Source organism: Diadema antillarum, unplaced genomic scaffold (genome assembly GCF_040938485.1).
Source record: "Diadema antillarum isolate AM-2024a unplaced genomic scaffold, OU_Dant_1.0 seq00000326_RagTag, whole genome shotgun sequence".
Lineage (NCBI taxonomy): Eukaryota > Metazoa > Echinodermata > Echinoidea > Diadematoida > Diadematidae > Diadema > Diadema antillarum.
In genome coordinates, this window is record NW_027271344.1 from 1,727,346 (window position 1) to 1,751,741 (window position 24,396).

The window sequence follows — 24,396 nt, forward strand, 5'->3', positions numbered from 1 at the left end:
CGGCACACACTCCACACACACACACACACACACATACATACACACACATGCATGCACACAGTCACATACACACTCACTCAAACTCTAAAAAGAGGAATCAACTGAAACATTCAACAAGGGAATTAAAAAAGTTTCTAATAAACCCATTCATGACCATCGGCAAGCTGATGGTCCCGACGTAAAACAGCTGCTACTCCCAAAAGCGCTAGCAGATTGTTTTATCCTGTGTATGTTTAAATGGTACATTGGATTTAGTTACCGCTCTAAAAAGCCTCTAAAAAGCCCCTCCCCCACCCACCCCCTCCCCACAACACAGACATATTTATATGAATAATGTGTTAATTCTCCGTTCATATGACGAAAACCCTTGAAACCGCATCGTGGACACGCCAGAAGAATTTCTGTTTATAGGCTGCGTTCACATAGAAGTATTCGGTATTCGGTATTCGGTATTCGGTACTCGCTATTCGGTATTCGGGCACCGAATACACCGCCACCCGCACCGTCAACTAACCATCCCATGCAGTGAGGATTTCTTCCTCCTACATCCCAACAAATCTTATTAACAATTTCTAAACTGCATCAGAATGTCAGTCTACATGCTTATTTTTGCTAAAGGGCAAATCCAGACCAAAAGTGTCATTATTTCATAAACGAGAGACGGTATACGCTGCAAGAAAATCGAACAAGCTCGATTCCCACTTTGCTATACTTTTCGCAGCTATTCGTACTTTCGAATAGTGCCCTCTTATGTGAACCGGTGTGAGGAAATCCTATCGTTCGATTCAAGCTATTCGCGTGCCCTCGAAAAACGAGCCCGAATACCCGAATAGTATACTTCTATGTGAACGCAGCCTTAACGTCTCCCCAGTGAAAGTCAATTCGGGGTGCCGCTTTGCGCATAGGCAGAAAAGGGTCATTTATGCTGGTTTACAAATTCATTCATGGTTATCCAAGTAAATCTTTATAAATGATGCTTGCTAGCACATCCACCTGACAGCAAAGGTGGTAATTGACAATATCAACAGAAAAAGGATGGTGGTAATTGACAATATCAACAGAAAAGGGATGGACCATTCTGGCCATCTGGTACAAGCAAGTTTATCCTTTGTTTGAACATGGCTAATGAATTCCATAAATTGTTACGTCGGACAAGCAAATTGCATTTATCGCTTTTAATTCGAGTGAAGTGCCTAACAACGTGAGAAAAAAAGGAAGGTCGTATTTTGTACACATGCGCACATGAGCTAACCCCAAGCTAGCTTATTGGCAGAGCAAAATACCATCCTACCTATGATATCTGCTTGCATTCATGGTTTGCCATGTTATCAGGTGGTGTTAGTCCAATCAGTAAAACCCTGGGTATAAAAAAACAGCCAAACTGGATGATTATCCTGTTTTACTACACCCACTGAAAACATCAATAGGACTGCCGAAAAGAGCAAAGTTGATTTTCCTTATCTCGCTGGTGTAATTTAGGAGACACGGCTTAATCATGGAGAAAAAGAAACGTGTAAATACAGGCTTTGTTGGTGGACACGAGCCATAAAGCAGATAAACGTGGCACATCGTATAGTAAATGGACCCGTGTAGCTTAGGGCTCACATTTTGGGGGAAATTTGAGGGTTGAACTTGGAAGAAAATGATTGCATCTGAATTCCTACAGGTTGTCGTTCCGGTAAATGAATACATGTCGTCATTTCACTAAGTAAATGCCGTTCTTTCATCGTTCTATGAAGCTACGTGATTTTTTCTGACATTGACAGATTACTAAAATGATTGACAGGAAAATTGAAATGACTTGACGATTGTAACTCTAAGTTGGGTTTCAGACCGTCATCGAATGAAATGCCCTCCCTTCTAAGAGTTCTAAATAGTTCAGATTAAAAAAAAAATCCATGCCCAAGAGTGAAATTAAGAACAATAAGTCTTCATCAGCGTTACAGCAATTAAACCTACACGCGCTTTGCCACTATCATCATTACCCCTACTGGCCCTAGCATCGTCAGGTACCCTCGTACCGTTAACTTGTACACCTATTCAGGCAAAGAAGGGGAATCTCAAATATAGCAATTTTCAGTAACGGACAGTTAATGAAGATACATTGTTGCGACCTACGACCTGATATAATTCAGGCAATGCTAATGTAGGCAACTTCCGCTCGCAAGTGGTTGAAAGTTGCCAGAACGGTAATTGTCATTGTCATAATTTGCATTTGATTTACTCTCTGAAATAGGGTCCTGAAAACAGCAGACAGTTTGATATTTATACTGTGTACATTTCGGGATTGTTTTTGTGTGTTTTTGCTTTTGTTTAGTTTTGCTTTGACTTAGATGGGGGATTCGATTTCACGAGAGCGAAAGTCTCTTTCTGTGCTGACTGGTGAAACAGATAGGGTCTGCTGTCTTTTATGTAACTCTTCTCTACTCTTCTTTCTATTGAAGCTCTAACAGCCAGCCCGACCATCAACAACGAGGGCACCTCTGGGGCCTGGAAACCGGAAATAGTCAAAGCCTTCGCTGAAAGGGAAATACCCTTTCTCGCGCTACCCTGGGTATTCCCCCACTGTCTTTTACCCTCCTATTTCGGTCTTTGTTTTGATTGAGTACGTCTGATGTGGGTCAGCGGTGCGCCAATTAGATTATCTGGTCAAGATATCCGTCAAAACTACTCAGGTCTCTAACACCTCCCTGCTCAAGTATAAAGATTGGCGTTTGTTCATCATGACAACAATAAAATGTAGAAACCGCCAAAAATGAATGAGTTTCTCTCCCTGGCATCGGGTTCGTACTATGATGAGCACTTCACGACCTCTCTTCGGATCTTCACGGAAAATTGTTTCCGGTGGTTAAACAGCTTGAGCGTCATGACTCAACTGACTGCAAACAGCAAGAGTCTTGTCACTGTTTGTCACGTGACTACACATTGATAAGTTTCCTAGGCGATCAATGTCTTGATTGCTGGAGCGAAACAGTCCTACCGTCGGCTCGATGAGGTTTGAACTTTCAAAGACAAGCATGTAAAGTTCGGACTGCATATTACAGGATCAAAGTTTCAACAACTTGATTTCTGGAGAAAAAAAAAATAAGACTGTACTTTGGTGCACTTAGAGTAATCCAGTCAAGTCCATACGTCTCAACCGATGCCGGCATTTCTTTTCGTCTAAATGCTATTTTTTGCAATTTTCCTGTCTCTTTGATATGTAGGGTTGCTTGTTGAAGCAATCCGGCCGTATCGCCAAGATCAACAGTAAAACAGTGGACGAAACTCAAGATGTTACAATCAAGACTATCAACCATGTACATGAATCGAACATGAGCAATATAAAAAGTTGATAACCTTCTTTACATTTCTATCATATCTTTAAGGTAAATCTGGCTTTCTTTTGTGTGGTGTCTTTGTTCTGTGTTTAGCCCTTTTTTTACCCTTTTTACGCTTAATGTGCACTCACTGCAGGGCTAACGATTATCAGAAGAAATCAAACTACGACACACCCATATTCAGTGCAATGGCGCGTCGTACAACCGACGCTCCTCACCCCTCCCCACCTGTAGTCTAGTAGATGGAGCGGAACGTGTTTGCACTCTTCCCCTTGCTCTGATTCTTCCACTTATGTACTCAAGGTTTGCCTGTATACCATGGCAATCAGCTCCACTGCCAGTCAGATTTCCTCTCAACAACTTCTCCTCTCCGTCTCTCTTTTCTTAGCGAAGTCGACATCCTTCATCAACCAATAGTAACCCTCGAGCAATCGTTTTTTTTTTCCTCCTCATCACCCCCTTCTTTTCCTCTATTTTTCTCCCCCTCTCTCTTTTACTTTTATTTCATTTTTTTTTTCACAAACAAGCGATGGCTGGAATTCGGAAACCACAAAAGTAGCAAACATTGGCCGTGTGCTTCCAGTGACGCGGTCGAGCGAGGTCAAGAGCGAGTCCCGTTGCAGCCGCATGTTCTTTTTCCTGGCTGCTAGTAAATATCTCGAGACCCGTGGGCTATTCAGAACCAGAGCTTCTCATTTAAAAGAACTTTTACGTCAGGGGCGCTGACATGCCTGTACCTCTGATCGAGTTTTGCATCTGCTCCAAACATTTCGGTGGCGCAGTGGAGGTGCTGGTTTCTTACTTATAACGCACATATTTGTTTTGTGGTCATTCGAGAATTTTTTGTTGGCTCAATGGTCAGCCAAAACTTGGCATCTGACGGCCTGAAGCTCTCCCAAACCACTGATCAATAATTATTGCTACCTGCTTCTTACCCTCGTGTCAAATCATAAAAAAGTATAGGAAAAAAATATACTATACTTTGCAGGAACTTAAACAATTTACGCGTTATAGAAAACTACTTGGTTTCAAGCGGTGAGTAGCTTATTGTTAATCAGTTTTTGTTTGTTTTATTTTGTTCTCGGGCTGCGCTCCGCCTTAAATCAATAAATTCCTATACATTTCTTATGTTTTATGACACAAAACATGTCTAATAATTTTTGCCCGAAATCTATGTCAAATTCATTTGGAACATAAACATATTGACATTCTAGTTACCATATAAATATCAGATTTCTTTTAACTTTATTGTGAACCTTATCGTAACACAGACACAAGCCAGCAAAAGTTCATGCGAAATCCAACAAACCAGTTTAACAGAAGTTGATTATACCGGCAGTTTGACTGTCAATATGGACATCAAGTATCGTTCGGGTGATCCGAAATTTAAACTATTTACAGAAATGTAGTTTTTGGTATATTCACACATGCACGTAAACACAATTTTTCTTTTGTGGAAAACGGCAAATGATTGATCACCAGTTCATAAGAATAAATCTTCGTTAGGTTTAGTTTTTCTGCAGCGGAATTGGTGTGATTTATGATACATCATCTAGGGAAGAGTCTACCAAAACACACAGTGTAATACGTGTATGTCAAGTAGAACCCCTAAATGTGATATTCGTGACATTTCACACAGACATAAAAACACAAAAGGCTAATGGACGAAAGAGTAATGAGCAAGCGACATTGCAGCTATACACAATATTTTTTTGTGTGTGGGAGGAGTGAGAGCGGTTCAATGGCAAAAAAAAAAAAAAATTAAGATAGCATGAGTTTCATCAAAGTATTTACTGCTGTCTCACACGTGATATTCTTTTTCCTTTTTTTTCTTCAATAATTCTTATTCCTCTCCATTGGTTTCTTTGTCTCACTACGTTCATGCAAAATGAATTGGTCTTTGTGGCATCTTGTCTTGCATAATTGGCTCTTGATCAAGGGTTCACTCACCCCTTCCACACCCCCCCCCCTCCCTCACGCCCATAAGCATGTGATTTAAAAAAATATGATTTTCACCATTGCACTGCAGCGCTCGTGGTATTTGTACGAAGCATTGTACTAGTACACGAAAGGGGACGGAGACTTGCGGGTTGTACATCACATCCGACGGGTGAAATAGCAGGCTTGGGGATAATCTCCGGTCAGAGGTTGCATCGCCAGCCCGCTGAGGACGATGTGGATGAAGTGCCGAGTGATTGCAGCGAACTCATCCGTCTGGTCCTTTTGACCTCGAACCCACGACCCTGGAATTCCTCAAAATTGAAACTTGTTAGCAGGCGATGTCGTGCGCATTTCAGAGAGGTGAAGACCCAACTGATTTTCGAGCTCTAACTTGCAGTGTAAGAAAGACACTTGCTTCTCGGCATTTCGTATCCTATATTGGTTCTCCAAATGACTGTTGCGTGCATCAAACACATCGCACATCTAGTACAGACCCGTTCCGATGATCGACCTTGACATGGTTCGTCATCACAATCTAAACGATGAGAGTACCACATTGTGGTAACACCATCCTCGCCAAACAGACATTGGGAAAATACATATTTTAAGTCACTACTGACAAGTTTGACCTCAATTTTTTACAAGTAGCAATCGAGATGATGAGTAATCGCTTTCCCGTTTATACTTAAATTCTACAATCAAATTTAAGTTCACGCAAGAAGTCGGATTACAGTGGATAAGTGCCAGTATGAGATAATAATTTCAGTTATGACAGTTAGGGCGCTGACGTCCATGTTGCACGAGACCTCCGAGGCAACGCAGTCACCTCCCTGGTAGAAGCGAATGTCGCATTGCACTGGGTGTGTCGGTAACTCGTGTGTAGGGTCCTACATACTAGTCACTAACTTTTGGGTGGTAAAGAATGACATATTTATGATGTTATCTTTCAGCGAACGCCCTAGCCTTAATAATCAAAATATTGTTGTTTCGTCTCCAGGGGGGAGATGCCCTTTTATCCCTCCATGCACCGCGTGGATCTGCTGCCATGACTTTTCTCTTCTCTTTAAAGGTACAAATCTTCAAAAAGCATGTACTAGTAATGCCCGTTTAAAGGTACAATGATAGAGCAGGTTGACGGCCAACGGAAAAATCAGTGGGTATTCACAGGTGTAATTAAGCTCCCATTTACTATAGATTAGGAGCGTTTAAAAACGCTTTTTATACAGTAGAAAGACACGACTGCATACGGGCAGGTTCGAATGTCAGACTACACGGTACTAACAAAACACAGCAGGATGGAGAATCAAATATTCTAGTCATGGGTGTGATATTAAAACGGCACGGAAAGGGCGTGACATGGAAGTATAGGAAACAGGTTTGAACCGGAGGTCAAAGTCGAAAAAAAAAAGTTTGCTGTACTATATCTAATCGGACTGTCAGTATCTCTCCTACGCAAAAAAAAAAAAAAAAAAATGATACGATTTTCATTCTTGTCCCAATAGATACCGAAGGAAGAATAGAGTAGGCCTACTCTTTATATCGACGTCAACCATCAAACATTTATCGTAGATTGATATGGTTTCCACTTGTATTGATGTATGAAGCTAAGAATGACTATAGTAGCCCCCTTAGATATCCCCTCCCCCATTACACACACAAAGATCACCATAACAGTTGAAGCAGAATTTTTCTTCAGTGCAAATGCAATACAATTTTCATTATCAATCACCTTTATTATCATTTACATAACGTTGATATCCCAGGGGTAAATTCAAATAGCCTCGATGGTAACCATTAGACACTCCATCGATACTTGCAGTGGAATTACGTTTCACGTTCAATCACATCAGATATTGATTCAATCTATACGTCATTTTAATTTTAAAAAACACGATATATTGTCATGCATTGCCAACATTTTACTATAAACAACTGATGCGTGAAACGATGTGACATGAGTCCAACGAAAGTAATCAATAGAAAATATCCGTTTTTATTTTGATCTTTTTTGATGGAAAAGACCTTAATAAACGAAATCAGATTGAGGTATATTTCCCGATTTCATACCTAGTAGGCATTCCAACATGATGGCAGACACATTTGTGTGATACATCACTTTTTATCGAACACTTAGCTTCATATTCGAGAAGTGAATTATTGGGGTCTCAATGTCCCTTACAAGTTACAAGAGAGGGCTGAAGGTTGGCGTAATGGAAAGGGAGGTACGTGTAAATGTATCTCCTTTTTCCACTGTGATGGCACCACACATCCAATGTGTGCATGTTTTGCTTACTTGTTTGTTTATCTTATACAAAGATAAGTCATTTAGGATAATGTGAAGCTTACGGATCCATATCGCCTCATGGATCAATAACCCTTCTACACGTATTTATACGTCATATCGCTTCAGAGGATTCAATCACGCGAATAGGGAGCTTTAACTTTTGATATAACAGAATTTGTGAAGCCAGTCACACATAATTTTCTTTTGTTTAGTTGTTGTTCCTGTTGTTTTTTCCTACTTCTCTCATCAGGGATATGGTGAATTTGAGGGGGTTGAGGTGTAATACACCCGCGCGTTATGGTCTCAAATATGACCTCCACATCGAGTTAGCAAAATGGGGCCAACACTTCAGCAGGGGGTTTACTCAAGACAGAGTCATGTCGACTCGACAAAACTATGAATGCAACTGCTTGGTACCAAAGACTTGTGTTTATTCTTCATGACAGGACCTATATCAGAATAAAATCATAATGGTTAAAATTAATATTGCACAAATTGTACTCCTTGTGATCGTCAGACCGACCTCATGAACATCGATTGTCGATTTTGTTAATAAACGGTGGAATACCAACGAGCAAACGACATGAGTAACACTGAATTTAAAGTCATCCCAGAGACGGTTTGTTTGGTCATGCAGATTTTCTTTTTCAACTAAAGGATGTTGTGTCCTTCACGTCGATTAAATCTATCACGACATATGAAAGAGCACATAATTCTAAGAGGAATTCAAAGTTTGTTAATATTTTTAAGGAAAATTGGGTTTGAAATGGCTGAGATATCCAAAATAAAGTGATTCTAATAAAAGGTGGGACCGACCATTTATTAGGATTACTTTGTTTTACTTTGTTTTTGGATATCTCAGTCATTTCAAAACCAATTTTATTCAAATATACTTTTAATTCCTCGTAGAATTGCATGCTCCTTAAGATTTAATGGAGTCGCAAAAAGTTAAAAGCTGAATCCTCACCTCAACTAATACTATACCATCCCTTTAAGAGCTATTTACAAACTGGAAAGGTACAATTTGCAGAGTAGATGTCATTTTGGAAGACATTTTTGCCGTGATGCTATCGTGTCATCGGGAATGGGGGAAAATGGAATATTACATGAAGAGTTATTAGTATTACAACTCTATCCGAAAGTCTCAGAGGGAACCCAATGAGAGGATATGAATTTTACCTCCCGATTTTCACCAAGTTGCGGCTTCTCGTCACCATTCACCAACTTTTATTATACTCGCTAAAACTCTGAAAAAGACCAAAAATCGAGCAACAGAAGAGCATAAAATATACAAGCTAAGAGCGCCAAGTATCCCTACTTGATTCATCTCTACTCAAGTGTATTTTGAGAGAACCCTTCATGGTAGTTCTGATCCAAAGCGAAAACAGAGCTGCCATTCAGTACACCAACGTGCATGTAGTTTCCTCGCCCTTACAAACACGCCATGCACACCGCGGGTAACTTCGCTTGTACAAAACTTGACAGCGTGCAACAAGTAGCAGGGCGTGTCAATGGAACATACCACTTCATCGGGGGGAGGGCAAAATACGTGGGTAAAAGTTTTACAGAGGAAAAAGAGTCAACAACCCCTGTTTCGAGCAATGTGACATACAATTCCCTCGTGGGTTGATCAGAACATTTAAATTACATAGTTCTCACATCAGATCTGCTAAATGTTGGCGTATTCTAACATGAATGCGCTGACTACCGCCAACTTCGGTGGACGCGGTAGTGCGCTGGTAAAGTGTACATAGCGTGCTTGTACCTGGGGCAAAGTAGTATCGACCCGCGTGCTTACATCGATGGATAACATCCATTCTTCTTCAGTAACCGCGAAGAATGGATCGCTCACAAACTACCAAGACTATAATGGGACTGGGGAGAAAAAAAAAACAGTATTGCCATTCTATACATGCACAACCAAGGACAAAAATGGACGCCATTGCTGCGCATTATGATATTAGGGTCACTAAACAAAATCCTTCGCAAAACGATTGATATCGGAAAGGCGCGAAAAAAAAAAAATTGTACCCTCGGGTTACGGTTATAAGTAGAATCCTTAAATGGTGACGGGAGGAAGGGCACGCTCTTAACTCACCTATCACATACAACATATTAATGTTGTACAGACCTCACGTTACCATAAGCGCTTCAGACATACAGTATATCCAAAGAACCAACTTCATAGAAAGTTTTAGAGAGCAAAATTAGAAAATCTGATTGGAGAGCAAAGATGGAGAAAAAACGTACCTAATCGTATAGAAGATGTCAGGGAGCCACGGCAGCACTGCATATTGGCGTCCAGGAGAGGGACTGCTCGAAAAATGATCTTATAGGAGTGAGCGTCACATCGCTAGGATGGGCTGGGCTAATCCGCCTCGTCGATCTTCGCCTCGTCGCCACATTCCTTCAAACTACTCGACTATACGCCACTCCGGACTTAATTACACAAAGCGCGCAAGTTTCCTTACCAGTAAAATCGACTTTTTTGTTGTGTGAAGCGGAGCGAGCCCACCCGAGCACCCCTGTGAATTGGGCACGTTAATTGTGTCAACTTTCTTTCGCGGACTTGGAGTGGCCCTCGCTGGCCACTCGTAGCGCAGCTCTCGCGATGCCACGCACATAAAACTTTTCTTGTGTCTTTTTATTTACATGACAATATAAGATATAAAATACACACAAATGTGATAAACAAAGTAGAAGATGGCTTACCAGCATTTGCCCCCAAACCGAGGTTGCCGCCCACTCCGATTTTAGTGCTGTCTGGCGTTCCGATGTCCATGTCGACTTTCGGTGCCTCGGCTCCAACGCTGATTTTAGCGCCCCCTTCGTCACTGCGTCCTGCTTTGCGCTTACTCCGTCGACCCCGGCCTGATCGACGGAATGAGGCATTGAGGACGCGGTTGAAACTGAGGCGCCTCTTCTTCTTCACTGGCTCCCCCGCCGCCACATCGGCCTCAGCCGATGCCTCGACGCTTATGCTCGCCGAGGCAGAGGCCTTATTCCCCATGCTGTGCGGTTGGCTGTTCCAAACTTACAGCATGTAGAACTCTTGATGAGTGACTTCCCGAGTCGCCCTGGCGTCCAATGGTGGGTGAAGATGTGTTCGTGTGTCTGTCAGTGTCCTTGGCACTTTGTTGCAAATCGAGTGACTCTCGGTGGAAAAGTCGAGTGAGAGTGCGATCAGGACTGAGCGGGACTACCGCGAGTTTTCACAGCCCTCGTAGACCTGCCAATAGTGCGTAGAACAAACGAGAGAAGCGAGGTTAGTGCGGGGGAGAGGAAAACGGGCCAGAGCGAGCAAGGAGGGGCATCGCTAAGCCCACTGAGCAAGCCTGTGCGCACAAACAATAGGCATTCAAATCGTTTCGAGGGGGCTCCTTTCACAATGCACATTCAATAGAAAATGTATTGGTGCGAGGCAGGCGACCTCGCCAGAGTCAATTCAATCCCAGTTTGGCTAGCCAAACTCAAATACCGCTACAGCTAGATATCTTATATACGAGTAAAATGTTCTCAGTTCACTACACAAAAACATATCGCAACCACAAGCAAATTGCCATACTTCACACACTTTTATGCACATACGCATATTAGTGCATGTATACACTCGACAGTTCAAAACTTTTACAAACTTACCAAACTTCTGAAATCGTGAACATTTTGCTACTCAGTGTCTAGATTTTGATCATGCAGACAATCCATCCGACAATAGAGCGCGACAAAACGATTCACAAAACTCAACATCCCGAATCACAAGAGGAGCTTGAGCTGCATCCCACATACACAGACGCGGAAGATCTCACACATGAACCTCAACCTTTCTGGCAGACAAGGCGTTGGAGCTGCACTTCCTTGTGCAGCCAACATACAGACTAAGCAGAAATCAAACATTGAAGACAATGCAACACGGAGAACGGGGGGATAGATAGAGAGGAAGAAACACGGAGAGCTGCGATGACTAGCCCTTGTTTACACACTCCAACAATAGATCGACTCAATGCAGACGTATAAAACTTCACGACTTTAATGGCATTGCTAGACGTCCGTCAAACAAGCACCAACTAAAATGGAGTAACGTGCATGTCGAACGAAAAAGAACCCAATGTGATCACTGCTTCCCTACCATATCCATATCAAACGTGTAGAAGTGTTAATTCGCACTGACGAGTGTAAAAACCTCTTCCGAGTATCTGAACATCTACAAAAGCCTATATCGAGGGATGTTACCATAGAAAATTGTCACCTCTTTCTCAGAGCTTTGTCTCCATGTAATACAATGTGGGTCTGCATTGCTCATTTGGGTAACTATAGTGACATGATTAATCAACAACCAAAGCTTGTTTAAGTTCCAAATTCTTTAAAACTCAACATGGCGAAGTTAATATCTGTTTTGGCCAGAGAGTCGATGCCGTTTCCATGACAACAGAATATGAGTAAGGCGTAGGGGAAAGAAAGAGAAGAGGCACAGGCACACGTGAAACAAGGATGAGCCCTCACAGCGGGACACCTCGAACATGTCTGCACGCTGTCTGGCGTCATGAATGCATGTGCCCCAAACAACTGCTCAAGATTACACACACAAACACACGAATCCACACACAAACACACACACCCACACACATTTAACAGCAGCGAGGCATGGACAAGCGTGACAAAACAACCCCACATACAGGAAACGCTCAATGTTACAAAAATTAGGTTGGGATAATGAGCCACGAATTAAAGTAGGGACCTGCCTCTTCATTCACTCCTTAGCTTATCATTATTTTCGGCTGATGAAAGTGTCGGAAAAATCTTCGAAAACGTCTATTGCCGCAAGCAATTGATCAATGGGGAATAAATCAGGAGAAAGTGAGCAGATTTACTGCTCACCCAAATTCAGATATTATGGAAAAGAATATATGTAAATAAAGTCAGAAAACGATTCATTGCGTGGCCATATTTCGGCCTCTAGGTATGACCGTTTTCGTCCTGTAGTTTGTGATTCTTTGCATGTCGCATATTTGCAAGGTAGTTTACCAAATGGGATGACGCTTACACTAAAAAAAAAGGCGAAACGAAAAATGTGAAATTTGATCAAATAATCTAGCCTATCACTTATTAAGCATACTTGTTTGGTACTTTGGTACTGGTTTGGTGCATGCTTTTTAAGTGGTTATATAAATAAAATGACAACTGAGGTTGATACGGTCCAAAGCCCATGCACGTATACTATACATATGCTGGAACTTCGATAGACATTGCACGTTGTATGTGCATGTCATGAAAAAACGACAACAACAACAACAACAACAACAACAAACCAATGACAAGCTGGGGTTATGATAATGTAATTCATATCATAGATGTGCTCTAAAACTTGTTTCACATCTGTTTTTTCCCAACAGACAATGAAAAGAGAACCACGGTCAGACACGGTGTGCATTATGAAGTCCGCACTAATGAAAAGACAACAAACTAAAGTAAATAATTAATGCAGTTGTCCCTTGCTTAGTCTGTGTATTTCTGTGAGATGACCTGTAGCGGAGGGGCGTGTCCTGGATCAATGACTTCCTTGGTGTTGAATGCGTTTCATCATGACCGTACATGTGTTTTCACATTTCTACATTAAGATGCTGTGTGAGAGAAGGGCTATGTATAAGGAGAAGGAAAAGGGGCCTCTTGTGTTGTGTTTACAATCGTTGTCACCTATATAATTTTCAAACAAGATCTCGACTCTCAAACAGGATTTCATCCGAGATCGCGACCGAGCAAACAGAACCACACAAGACAAACATTTGCTCAGCCTGTTCTCTCAATCCCCAGGACAAACATGCAAAAAGAAAGAACAAAAATCATGACAGTACTCTCATCTCTTTCAGACGGCATCAGTTTTTAGAATGACAGAACATTCGACAAGTGCATATCAAACATCTTCATTCCCATATTCTCAAAGATTGGCCTAATTGATAGCAAATTATTTCACATCGTTCATTAACCCAACCAGAGATCCTGATGCTCTCGTACTTATGACTTTGCAGCGAAATGCGAAATAATTCTTTCCCTCTCTCCCTCACACACACACACACACACACACACACACACACACACACACACACTTACACACACAAACAAACAAACAAACAAACAAGAAGATGAGGCTGACAACCTTGTATCATGTTTTACACAGCAATTTGACGGTTCTCGTTTGAACGTTGATAGTTTGCACATCATGCAATGCATCATCTCTGCATGGGCTTGGGACTGATTCATGTAGTCCGTGCCAGATATCACTTGTTATGACGCTCTGATGCCACATTAACTGTATTTCCTTCTCCTTTCAGAGTCCGTCGTAACGTGAGTTGAGAATGAGAATACATCTTCCTCCAACTCCATTCCCCATTCATCTCTCTCTCTCTTTCCCTCTGTCTGTCTGTCTGTCTGTTTCTCTCCCTCTCTCCCTCTTGGGAGCAAAGGTCATATCTTTTCAACCTCCAGCTTTATGAGTTCGTGATGTATGTTTACTTCTCCTCGCGCACAAACCAACCCCAATGAAGATGTGTGAGACCACGAACGTGGGCTAGATGGCGTAGGCGTGAAATGTAACCATAATTACCATTCATACCACAAAAAGTAATGGTAATGTATGTAGTTTGTGGGTACAGGGAGCAGCAATCCGAACCGATGTTAAATGCAGTTTTGTGCCAATCACACTCGCGGTGGTGCAAACCTCCTTCATGATGCAACAATTGCAAGAAAGAGGAGGACACCAGCCATCCTTCCCCTTGGCCACCACTCCAGCTATATTTCACCAACACCAAGAACGTGTTAAAGCAGGCTACATCTTCAGATTGTGGAGCTACTAGCAGTTCCATGTTCGGATCAACTGGGTAGTCCAGTTTGGAAAGGTATATTACGTAACTCATGTAACTCAACGGTCACTCATATAACGTACCTACTTTTAGCATTATCGGCAACACCAGTGACAAGGTGACTCGTGAGTGACGCAAAAGAGCAAGTACGAAGAAAGTTTTTTTTTCTAAAGTGAAAGCCAATAAATATGCGATGAAAGTAGAAGGCACGATAACAAACTCTCCTTAAAGTGAAACAGATGACAAAAAGAGCATTCTACCAAACAAAACAACAAAATGTTTACAAGAAAACATCAGGAGAGATCATTTATGGAGACATCATAATGAGGATACACGACAGAGAAAATGAAGAGTTTTCCAAGTATAGGAACCCGATGAGCATAATGAAGGGGATGCCGCCCTCAGAACTAAGGAGGTACGTAAATCGATGTTGTAAGCATTTTGATAGAGGTTGGTCACTTTGGTTTAGTGTGGGTACAAACTTGTTTCAGTGGGGTTTGTCCATATCTCGCTTCATTGTATTATCGAGAAAAAAAAATCGACATGATGATAGTAATCTGTGTAGGAGTGCATCCTACATGTCTAGCGGGAGATAGGAAATTTAGTCGAGATGTCTGACACTTCAATAGTCATCTTATTCTTGGAGTCACCATCTTATACCAATGCAAGTTACATGAATCTTCTGCAGACCAGTGAACACACGCCGAAAAGCCCTGCATACTTTTGCGGTGACGTATATTCTATGCCACATGTTAGCATGGGCTGATCGTTTTTATGCCCTACAGCAGTTGATAACGGCCATGGAAAAGTTGATGTCATTAGCTGAATGGATGTTATCGAAAAAATGTTATGTCGGTGAAATGTATCTATTTTGCCAACCGCAGCGTTTGGATATAGTGTGTCCTTTAAAGCATCATGTGTCAGAAGAGAGTGATTTGTGCGTAAATCCACCTAATCGGTGGGACGTGCGGACTCAACCCACATCCAACGTGTATCATGTGAAAACAGATACACAAACTCCACAACATACTCCTTTCGATTTACACTTAACAGCCCTGCACACACTGCAAATAGTGACGTAGCCCCTCAGCACGAATGCAACTACTAGTACTCGACGGAGTTTATATCTTCAAAGGTGATATATGAACAGTTACATTTCCTGTTCACATTTTTTTTTTTTTTTTGGTTTCATTTTCATTTCGTCAAAGCGAAGTGATCTCCACCATAGTGTTGTAAAACGGAGAGCAGGGATACCTTAAAGAAACGAGTAGGAGCCTACCCCTCAGTCGGTGCACTTTCACCCCGCCACGCCCGAAGCCACATGCCTCAGAATTATTGCATTTCACAACTAGGCTGTAGATTCGTGTGTACTTTCCTCACGATATTATATTGAATTTAGTTGCGTGGATGCTTTTTTTTTCGACGCGGAAGTTTCAGAAACTATGGCAAAGATACGATCATTTAGAAATAACGTCGTTGTCACCACAAAGCTCAGTGGCAGTAATACAATACACTTTAGATGTATCGTGATACGGTTCCCTTTCATCAGCGCAATCAGAAAAATTGTTGTTCATCGCCCGTGACGATCCGCTTTAACAAATCTGACCACATGCATGTAAGCTACTGTCATATAGAGGATGTAACATACTACTAGTATCATTTATGTCATCACAAAGGTTATCCTAGAACTGTGGCCTATTCAGCGCCCACACACACACATACGCATAGCATACACACATACAGACAATAGACCCACACAAAGACTGGAATTGTACAATTATTCAATGACATTCAAGACTCATCAGGGTGCCAACTTTGTGCTGAATTTGCTTCCGGATGACTGACAATACCCTTGTCTCCCGCAAGAACGACGAAAAACAACATCAACTTTTGAACTTTACCAAACATTACTGCCTACATGCATCCGCGAAATAACTTCGTTTCCAGTAACGTTGACTTGACAGACCTGCACGTATTCCAAAGGTGAGGATAGGTGTCTACTCTTCAAACTCGCTGCCATGTCGTCGACAGTATCAGATCATGTTAACATTACCATTTTTTTTTTGCCTTTAGACCCCACCTGGACAATACAAATATGTAACGCCATTCAGTGTAAATTCAGAGATCTTCATTATCATGAACTCTGCGATGTTTGCACAATATTTTGCCACGACAAATATTTGTACTTTTTTGGCTTCTTGTTTGATGAATTTAGAAAAAGAAATCACATTCCATACACGCCCTGTCTCTAAGTTCGAGTCCTTTTCTTTTTCTTCATCTATTCACACCATTATAAAAAATGCATTTCATTATGGGATAACGGAAGTGTTGGTCAAACAACAAATTTTCCTTTGCTTGTTAAAAATATACTGCAGACTCTCGTACTAAGGGGTTTAGATATGTGACGCACCAAAACGCCGACAGGCCTGCGAGAGGTGATGGGTTTCTTGACTTGTCATTTCGTTGATCATTTATCAATTTATATTTAATCACAATTATTCAGGATAGACCCAGAGATAGTAGATTATCATCTGCTGAGGAATTCTATCCTCGCGAGTATGCTTGAGAGAGAAAGGAAACGGAAGAGGAGGAGGAGGAGGAGGAGGAGGAGGAGGAGGTTAGGAGAGAAAAAGTGGTAGGTGTTGAGATGTACCTGAATATCAGCCGTTTCCATGTCATTTGACAGAGGCTGGGCGTGTCCGTGTGTTATAGCTGTTCCCGAGTTGCCGAGTTTAGCGCGAATACCTCGGTATGGGCCTACTACTGAACGAGCATGAGGTTGACCGTGGGCCGACTAAGCTCACATTGAGCACAATTTTCAGGGGTCAACTATTCCTCTTTTCTCTCAGTTCGAAAGAAACAACTGTCACAAGACATCAAAATACTCGAAAAGAAGCAGCACAACCAGGAATGTAGAATGTATTCTCTTTTCCTCGGGTCGTATGATACTTCTACCCGTCAGGCCGTTCCAAGATGACCCGAGCACGTATTGTATGAGAAAAAAAAAATCGTCATCTCCATCACCAGCAGCATTCGTGTCATGCAGTGACATGGGGAGTTTGCTCGGCCGTGAAAATTTACATCATGCCATACAAATAAAGTTTGTCACTTCCTCCGGCACGCTGCCAAATCGAGGAAAATAGCAGTTCTTTCGATTTCAGTGAAATATTGCGTCTTGTCTTCTACACATAGGCATGTACAGATACCAACTTTCAGATTATGAGCAGTGATTGCTTCGAATCCGTTGCTAGCAGAACTTCGGGAGTGCAATGATTCGAGACCAATGCGCGAAGACCTCTCAGAAGTTGTGACCGCCTCAGCTGTAAGACCATTCCACAGACCAACAATAATGGAGGTGAGAGTTGATTCATGATTTCTGTCTCATGTAGACCTTGGACGATAACACTGGAGGAAAGAAACCATTGCTGGCATCACATAACCACAAAAGACTCAAGTATAGACGGACAAACAACATGCTACATAATACCGGGAATACTGCGCACATCAAGAAATAGTGTCTGTATGTCCCTGGAGCACATTTACAAGCACTCAAAGGGTCCTTTGCGAATTGTCCGTGCTCTTAGAAAATCGTCCTTCGTGTTGTCTCTTCTCAGACGAAAAATGCCCTTCAGATTTGGATTAACGATAGCCAAAGAATACTGGCAGAAAGTTTTGAAAGCTTTCCCCTCCTCTTTTCACTCCTTGAAGACCTACGTCGGGGCACGGAACGCCGCTTCCTGAAGGTTAACATCGCACACAGCCAGTCAGATCATCTTCACGAGGCCATAAGAAACCGCAGTTGTTGTTTTTATCATTATTTGCATTGCATAACGATGATGTTTATGAGGAACCAGAGGACACGAGATACGAATTAAAGAGATAGTTAAGCCGAGCAAGACTAGGGGACCCGCTAATGGCCCACGATCAGAGCACCGATTGCAGCTTGCCCCTGCTAGCGCTCTTTTCTAGTCCATATCTTGAGTCTGACAGAAGTACTCTCGTATGATCTTTCCCCTCAGGACACTCTTCATTGAATATACTAATCAACGGTACATGGAACCCATCACCCGCACACTGCAGTATGTCCTTACATATCCGAGACACAAGTTCTTCTGCTTTATAACCCGTGCTTTAGACTCTAAATCATAATCATACCATTACTCAACACCATATTATTGAATTTCATTACTTTTCTTCCTGAAAATTTCTTCCAATCCTATTCTACAAAGACAAACCCATTTGAAAACTCGTAATTCCAATTAGCGTTTTATTTGCCGAAGAGAAAGAAAAGTAGAACAAATATTGATTTTCCTCCCTTGACATATGTTGCGTGTGGCGAGCGTTCATATTTCACTCAACAGCACAGTCTGAAATCGAAATAAAATCATGTCTGTATACCTATTCTTCGGGTATACATCAGGCACGATTTGGAGTAAGATTCAGGTGCGATCAAACGACAACATCGTCTCTGTTGACATACAAGGTTTCGTCTGTCTCCAAAATACAAACCAATGGAAATGAATAGCGAGTGCAGACGAAGGTCGATTCCATGCCCATGTGACAAGAAAAAAGGATCGGAGAGAAAAAAAGAGAAGAAAAAGAACTTGTTCAAAGAGAGAGAAGACAGACGGGGAAAGTCGGCGAAAGAGACATTACTAAGACTTCGAGAACGGGAAAGCAGTCGTGTGGAAGGGAAGTCAGAAGGGAAAAATGCAGAAAGCTGGAGATGGTTGAAAATGGCAGTGGTAAAAAATTACAATGCTCACATCACATCATGTAAATCCAACGAATAAAGAGTTGAATTTCCCACTTGTGGATAGAACGTAATACTATTCTTCGACGACATCAATAAAATATCAAACACTGCCATTATGTAGGCCTACAATGATGTCGGCACTCACATCATATTCATGACCTTTTCAGCCGTGGATCTTACGAAGACGGCCATTGCCACGGAAAGCAGAAAGCAGGGCACTATAATCGGCTGGTGTTGCAAGGAAGGTGAAGGACTCTGTTACGTTTCTTTAAGCGATGTCAGTAAAGGTTATAATACTGAGGAAAACAGCAAAATCAATACTCGCATAGAGTAAACAATAGCACAGCTGAGGAGAAGGTTGAAGAGGTCAATGACCGCCGGGGTTCTACCTCTAACATGACTGTATATCCTGGCATGTCTTTTTGTTAGTGAATACGAGTTATTCTGTGATAATAATCATTGTCAACCAGTTATCATAAATAAAAGCTCATATTTGCAAAGCGCACGATTTTCATCCATTTACTTAAAACTCTGTTTCAACAGGTTTATTGTTGCAGTTACAATGACAATAGCTGGGAAAAAAACACACAAAAAAGCTCAACACTAATCTGTTGCGATGCTAACTGTAGTCATGTAACAATGATATTGTCAACCGCTCTATGAAATGAGCCTGCAGTCTACACTATTCCATGGGCACAAGACAAAGCGAGAGAAACACTTGTTAGGAGACGCTTCCTGGGTACTTCTTGAACAGACTAGGAAGATAATCGAGTTTATCGTGGTGATCATCATAATTTGATAATGGCTGTCCTAACAGTTTTTCCTTATTTGTCCATTTCAACAAGGACAGCAGGCTGACGTGGATCATGTAACCCGCCCGTTATACAACATTGAGCCCAAATGTATAATTTTCCCTTCGGGCTCATCGTGCAACAATTAGGTCATCAATAAGCTACATGCGAACAGACGCTCCATGAAATGCCGTAAAAAAATGTTGCGTGCTGCTCTGTTTGTTGACGTTTTACAAATGTGAGGGCTAATTTTGTCAATTTCAAGTGTAGAGGCACTCTGTTTTGATAATCGACGAACACGACGGCAAGCTTCCAAACTAAAGAAACACACCCTCTTTACATTCATTTCAATCTCCTTCGACTCAATAGTGGATCGTCTGGCGGTATATATGCAAATGGCCGCTATAATTTAAGTTCGTGGTTACGTGAATCTCAACAAAGGAACTGTATATGGCGATTGCAATTGTGACTGACTCTGACATGAAAGCACTGTCAAGGTCCAATCAAGGGTAAATCGGGAGGAGAAGATCAAATAAAATTCAGTCATGGGTGATAGACAGAAAGTGTGGGCATAGAATCGAAGCTATTGGTATGAGATTTACTCGTTAGGCTCGGTGGAGCGGTCTTGGGAAGAGAAGATCGACTTTGGCTTCGCTTACAAACAGTATTTTAAGCTTGTTAAATACACCGTGACAGTGGGATCGGCCTTCCCAAAGAATTAATTGATCATTGCGTACCTTTCTCAGAATGCATTGGACCTTCCCCTTTTCCTGGAGCGAAGTTCTGCTCAGTTGAACTTTTAAAGAGCAACGTTTACAAGTCTTGGTAGTAACGAACAGAATATATCTAATATAAGCATATTACTTGAAGATTTATCTAAAGTGGGTATAAAACAAGAAAGTTATGAAATTAAAGAGTTTAACGTGTTTTCACGAGACAATCAATGTTGGTCACAAACCACATAAGTCATGCATATTACATGAAGTGACAATATCATCACTTCACAAGTCGCCAGTCTGGAGAAAAATATAAAGTTCCTTCGTTTATGAAAAAAAAGATACATATCCCTTCGCATTAAATTATTATTGTAATAATGATATTAAGATAGGGACGGATTGCAGCTGTTAGATTATCGACGAAAATATGCTTTTTACAATTTTTTTGAAGCAATGGGAGAGTTTGGAGGTGATGGCATTATGGACTTCATTCAATTTCATTAAGCCGTTGCAATCAATATCACTGTTAGTTAGTCAGTCAAGACATGCAAAACTACAACATAAAAAAAACGTATACATGCACACTTCTGATAAAACCACAACTATTTTCTTGTTTGATTTCATTCTGTTTAATAAAGTCAATTTTAAACTAGGGGGCACTGCACTTTCCTTGCGTGTATATACATATGTCTTGTATAATAATTAGATTATGCGCGTGTAGGAGTACCACAGAAAAGCTCACGTTATTTGCTTTACATCTATTTGTATCATCTATTTGTATCATCAGGGTGTGCTGTTGTTATCTATTTGACCAATCAAACTCTAAAGAAGAATAGTTAGATAATTAAAATGATTTCACCACTTCATAGGAGTTTGTTCTGGCTGAAAATATTCACAGAAAGACATGTTGTGGTGTGTAAAATTAAGAGGGGGTGTGAAGAGTGGGCGTGGTTGCCGATCATTTTCACTTTGACTACATAGGCTCATAGGCTGGTGATGTTCATTGAGGATATATCAGTGTAAGAAATCTTTGCTACAGAGTCTAACTTCTTACCAGCCATTCCAGCAAGACTATTGTCCACATTCAGACTGAGAATCACCTTTTACATTGCTTGATTTGAGAATGAGAATGAGAATGAGAATACTAGACGTCCTTTCCTTTAATACCTAGATCCTTTTATTTGCCTGTGCACTGATTGTTTGGGAGACCAAAAGGAGTGCTGGCTAGGCCACCATCTTATACTTTGTCGACGTGGTGCCGCTCCCTGCCAACTTTATCATTCCTTTGAATTCTGGTGGATAAACATTAATGCGTTCTCTGGAGGTCCAAGTCTGTTTGCCATACAATTCAGCGTGCCGTGCCTGGATGTCCGTTTAATCACATAAATTTTGTTGCTATTTTTTTTTTTAGCTTAGGCTTAACAGAAGCTCTAGATAGCGACAAAGGAGGGTGTGAAGTTTCATTTTCAGATGTGGTGTCTTGATTTTGATATCGATGTTTTTCATCAGTAATCCTCGTGCTATATCGAGACTCGGCATATCACTGCTTGTGCGATGGGACAATAATCTTTACCGGAGCTATAACGAAGGGGGACATGGAGAGAGCACGAAGTGGCATTGTCTGTTTTTACTTTTATGTCGTTGATATAGCTGTGATCAAAACGCTTAGAGCGGGTTGATTTCAATTCTCAGCACACAATGAATCAAAGGTATGACGGAGAGATGGTGATCTAGACACAATATTTAGCAGGCAACCTATAACAATGCTGACATTCCGTGGGATACGGTTTCCAAAAACAACTGCTACTGTTGCCCTTATTGAGTGATAATACCCATTTTATAACGACTTCCTCCATTGACGAATACACTGAGGAAGGACTCAAATTGGTTTGGCCTTCCACTTTTTTTTTCTTTTTTTTTTTTTTTTTTTTTTTTTTTTTGGGGGGGGGGGGGTTGGCTAATTTCGATGGAGAAGTGTCATTGCCCTACATAATTTCCATTATTTTGAAAGAACTACCCTACACCACGAACAAATTTAGCAAGTCATCAACAAGTCTTCAGCAAGTGTTTTCTTTTCTGTTCATATTGTTTTGTTTCGTTTTTTATTTAATTTACCAGTCTAGAAGATGAAGATTATCCTGGGAAAATTACGTAATCGTTCATTCAGATTCAGTTTTGTTCTTTCGAAATTTTGTGCTTGAAACTTTTTCACTTAAGCCTTAGAAACAACAAAGACAATCCTAATAATGAGTAAAATAAACGTTAATGAGGACTTCCGTCAGTGAAAGAAGTCAAATGTCGTACTAACTCAACCGTTACCCATCTGTATTGAACTCATACCTCGACAGTAGACTCTATTCATTTGTGGTGAAGAGGTGATGAATGTGTGTGTGTGTGTGTGTGTGTGTTGTGTGTGTGCGCGCGCGTCTTCAGTGTTCTTCTCTCGGCTTGTTATTTCATTTACTACATGGTATATAGTTGCCCTTCGTTTGCGGTATTGCTCGTCTGTGTATCTTGTCATGGGGGTTGATTTCAATAAGACGACGACACGAGAAACAGCATTTATCGTCCCTTTACATATTTCGTTTTTTCCTCTCTCTCTCTCTGTCTCTTCTGCCTTCTTGACGTATACGCATAAGCAGGATACGTAACACACTACTTAACTGAGTATAATAGTATGAGTCTATGCAAAATCAAAGACTTCAAAACTTTTCTCCAAACACAACAGACATACATAATTATATAGATTCTATAAAATACATGAAGTGTGATTCGTTGATTTAATATAGTCAGGGAGGTGGAGGAGAGAGGGGTAGACACGAACTGTGCGCCATGGAAAGCATTGCTTCGAATGCGTGTGACAGGCTCCAGGTAGTGACAGACATATCGTCCATTTGTCACCTACGCCTTTCAAAAAGGTGATGTTCGTCACAAAGTCACGTTCGCTTAATACACACTCCACCACACCTTTCACAGAGTATTTCCTTGTCTTCTCACACACCCCAGTCAACATTGAGCGAGGATTGAAACATGTATCGGTTATAACACGAATGCTACTGACACGATATCGCCCAACAAGGGCAACTTATACCTACATAATGCATTTTGTACCACGCCTCCATGTTTATAGTCAAGCTGGAACTGTATCAAGTTAGTTGGCCATATCCCACTGAAATACATACACATGCCTATTATGCCTAGCACTGTTTGGGATTCAACGAACGTCAAGCCTGTCATTTCACGTAAAGAATGAATAAAGAATGCTTTTTGAATGTTTCATCCATCTCACACAAGATGGTGCGCCACATCAGATTCTGACTGTATGTTGCAATGTTGTATGGTATTACTACCTATTTTTGACCAGACACTAGCATCAGGGATCTCTACCAAACAGTGACTTCAACAACGTTAAATGTCTTACTACCTTATATAGAGATCAAATGCAAAAGACATACCTTTCAAATAGGCAGCAGCCCCAAGATTCTGAACTCTCTTGGCAATGTTTGCGCCACTGTTTCCTAATTTTTACCGATCAGCTGACGAGTTACACGCGACTCTGCCGAAGCCAGCATACATGCTCCTCTACACTAATTGCAATGGGCGCTCTGCGTATGCGCCAGTGCTGTGCGGGAGGAACACCAGATCCTGCGTAGGCTCAACTGACGGGTCTGACAGCTCTATTCACATTCAGTCAGCCAGATCCCTGAACTACTCCAGTAAAATATAAACTTATA

At 41.3% G+C, this 24,396-nt stretch overlaps 1 protein-coding gene across 7 annotated transcripts in view; it reads right to left on the reverse strand.

The window, feature by feature from the left end:
• Positions 1 to 24,396, reverse strand: part of LOC139730688 (uncharacterized) — a 144,525-nt gene that overhangs the window by 34,960 nt on the left and 85,169 nt on the right. For 4 of the 7 annotated variants that reach the window (XM_071641549.1, XM_071641547.1, XM_071641553.1 and 1 more), the window contains exon 2: positions 10,258 to 10,774. In XM_071641549.1, the coding sequence (XP_071497650.1) occupies positions 10,258 to 10,555 (298 nt within the window). In that variant the 5' untranslated portion in view covers positions 10,556 to 10,774. Of the gene's footprint in view, positions 1 to 10,257; positions 10,775 to 11,184; positions 11,362 to 17,052; positions 17,321 to 24,117; positions 24,141 to 24,396 lie in introns of those variants that run through there. The other 3 variants (XM_071641551.1, XM_071641550.1, XM_071641548.1) reach the window with 3 other exon arrangements.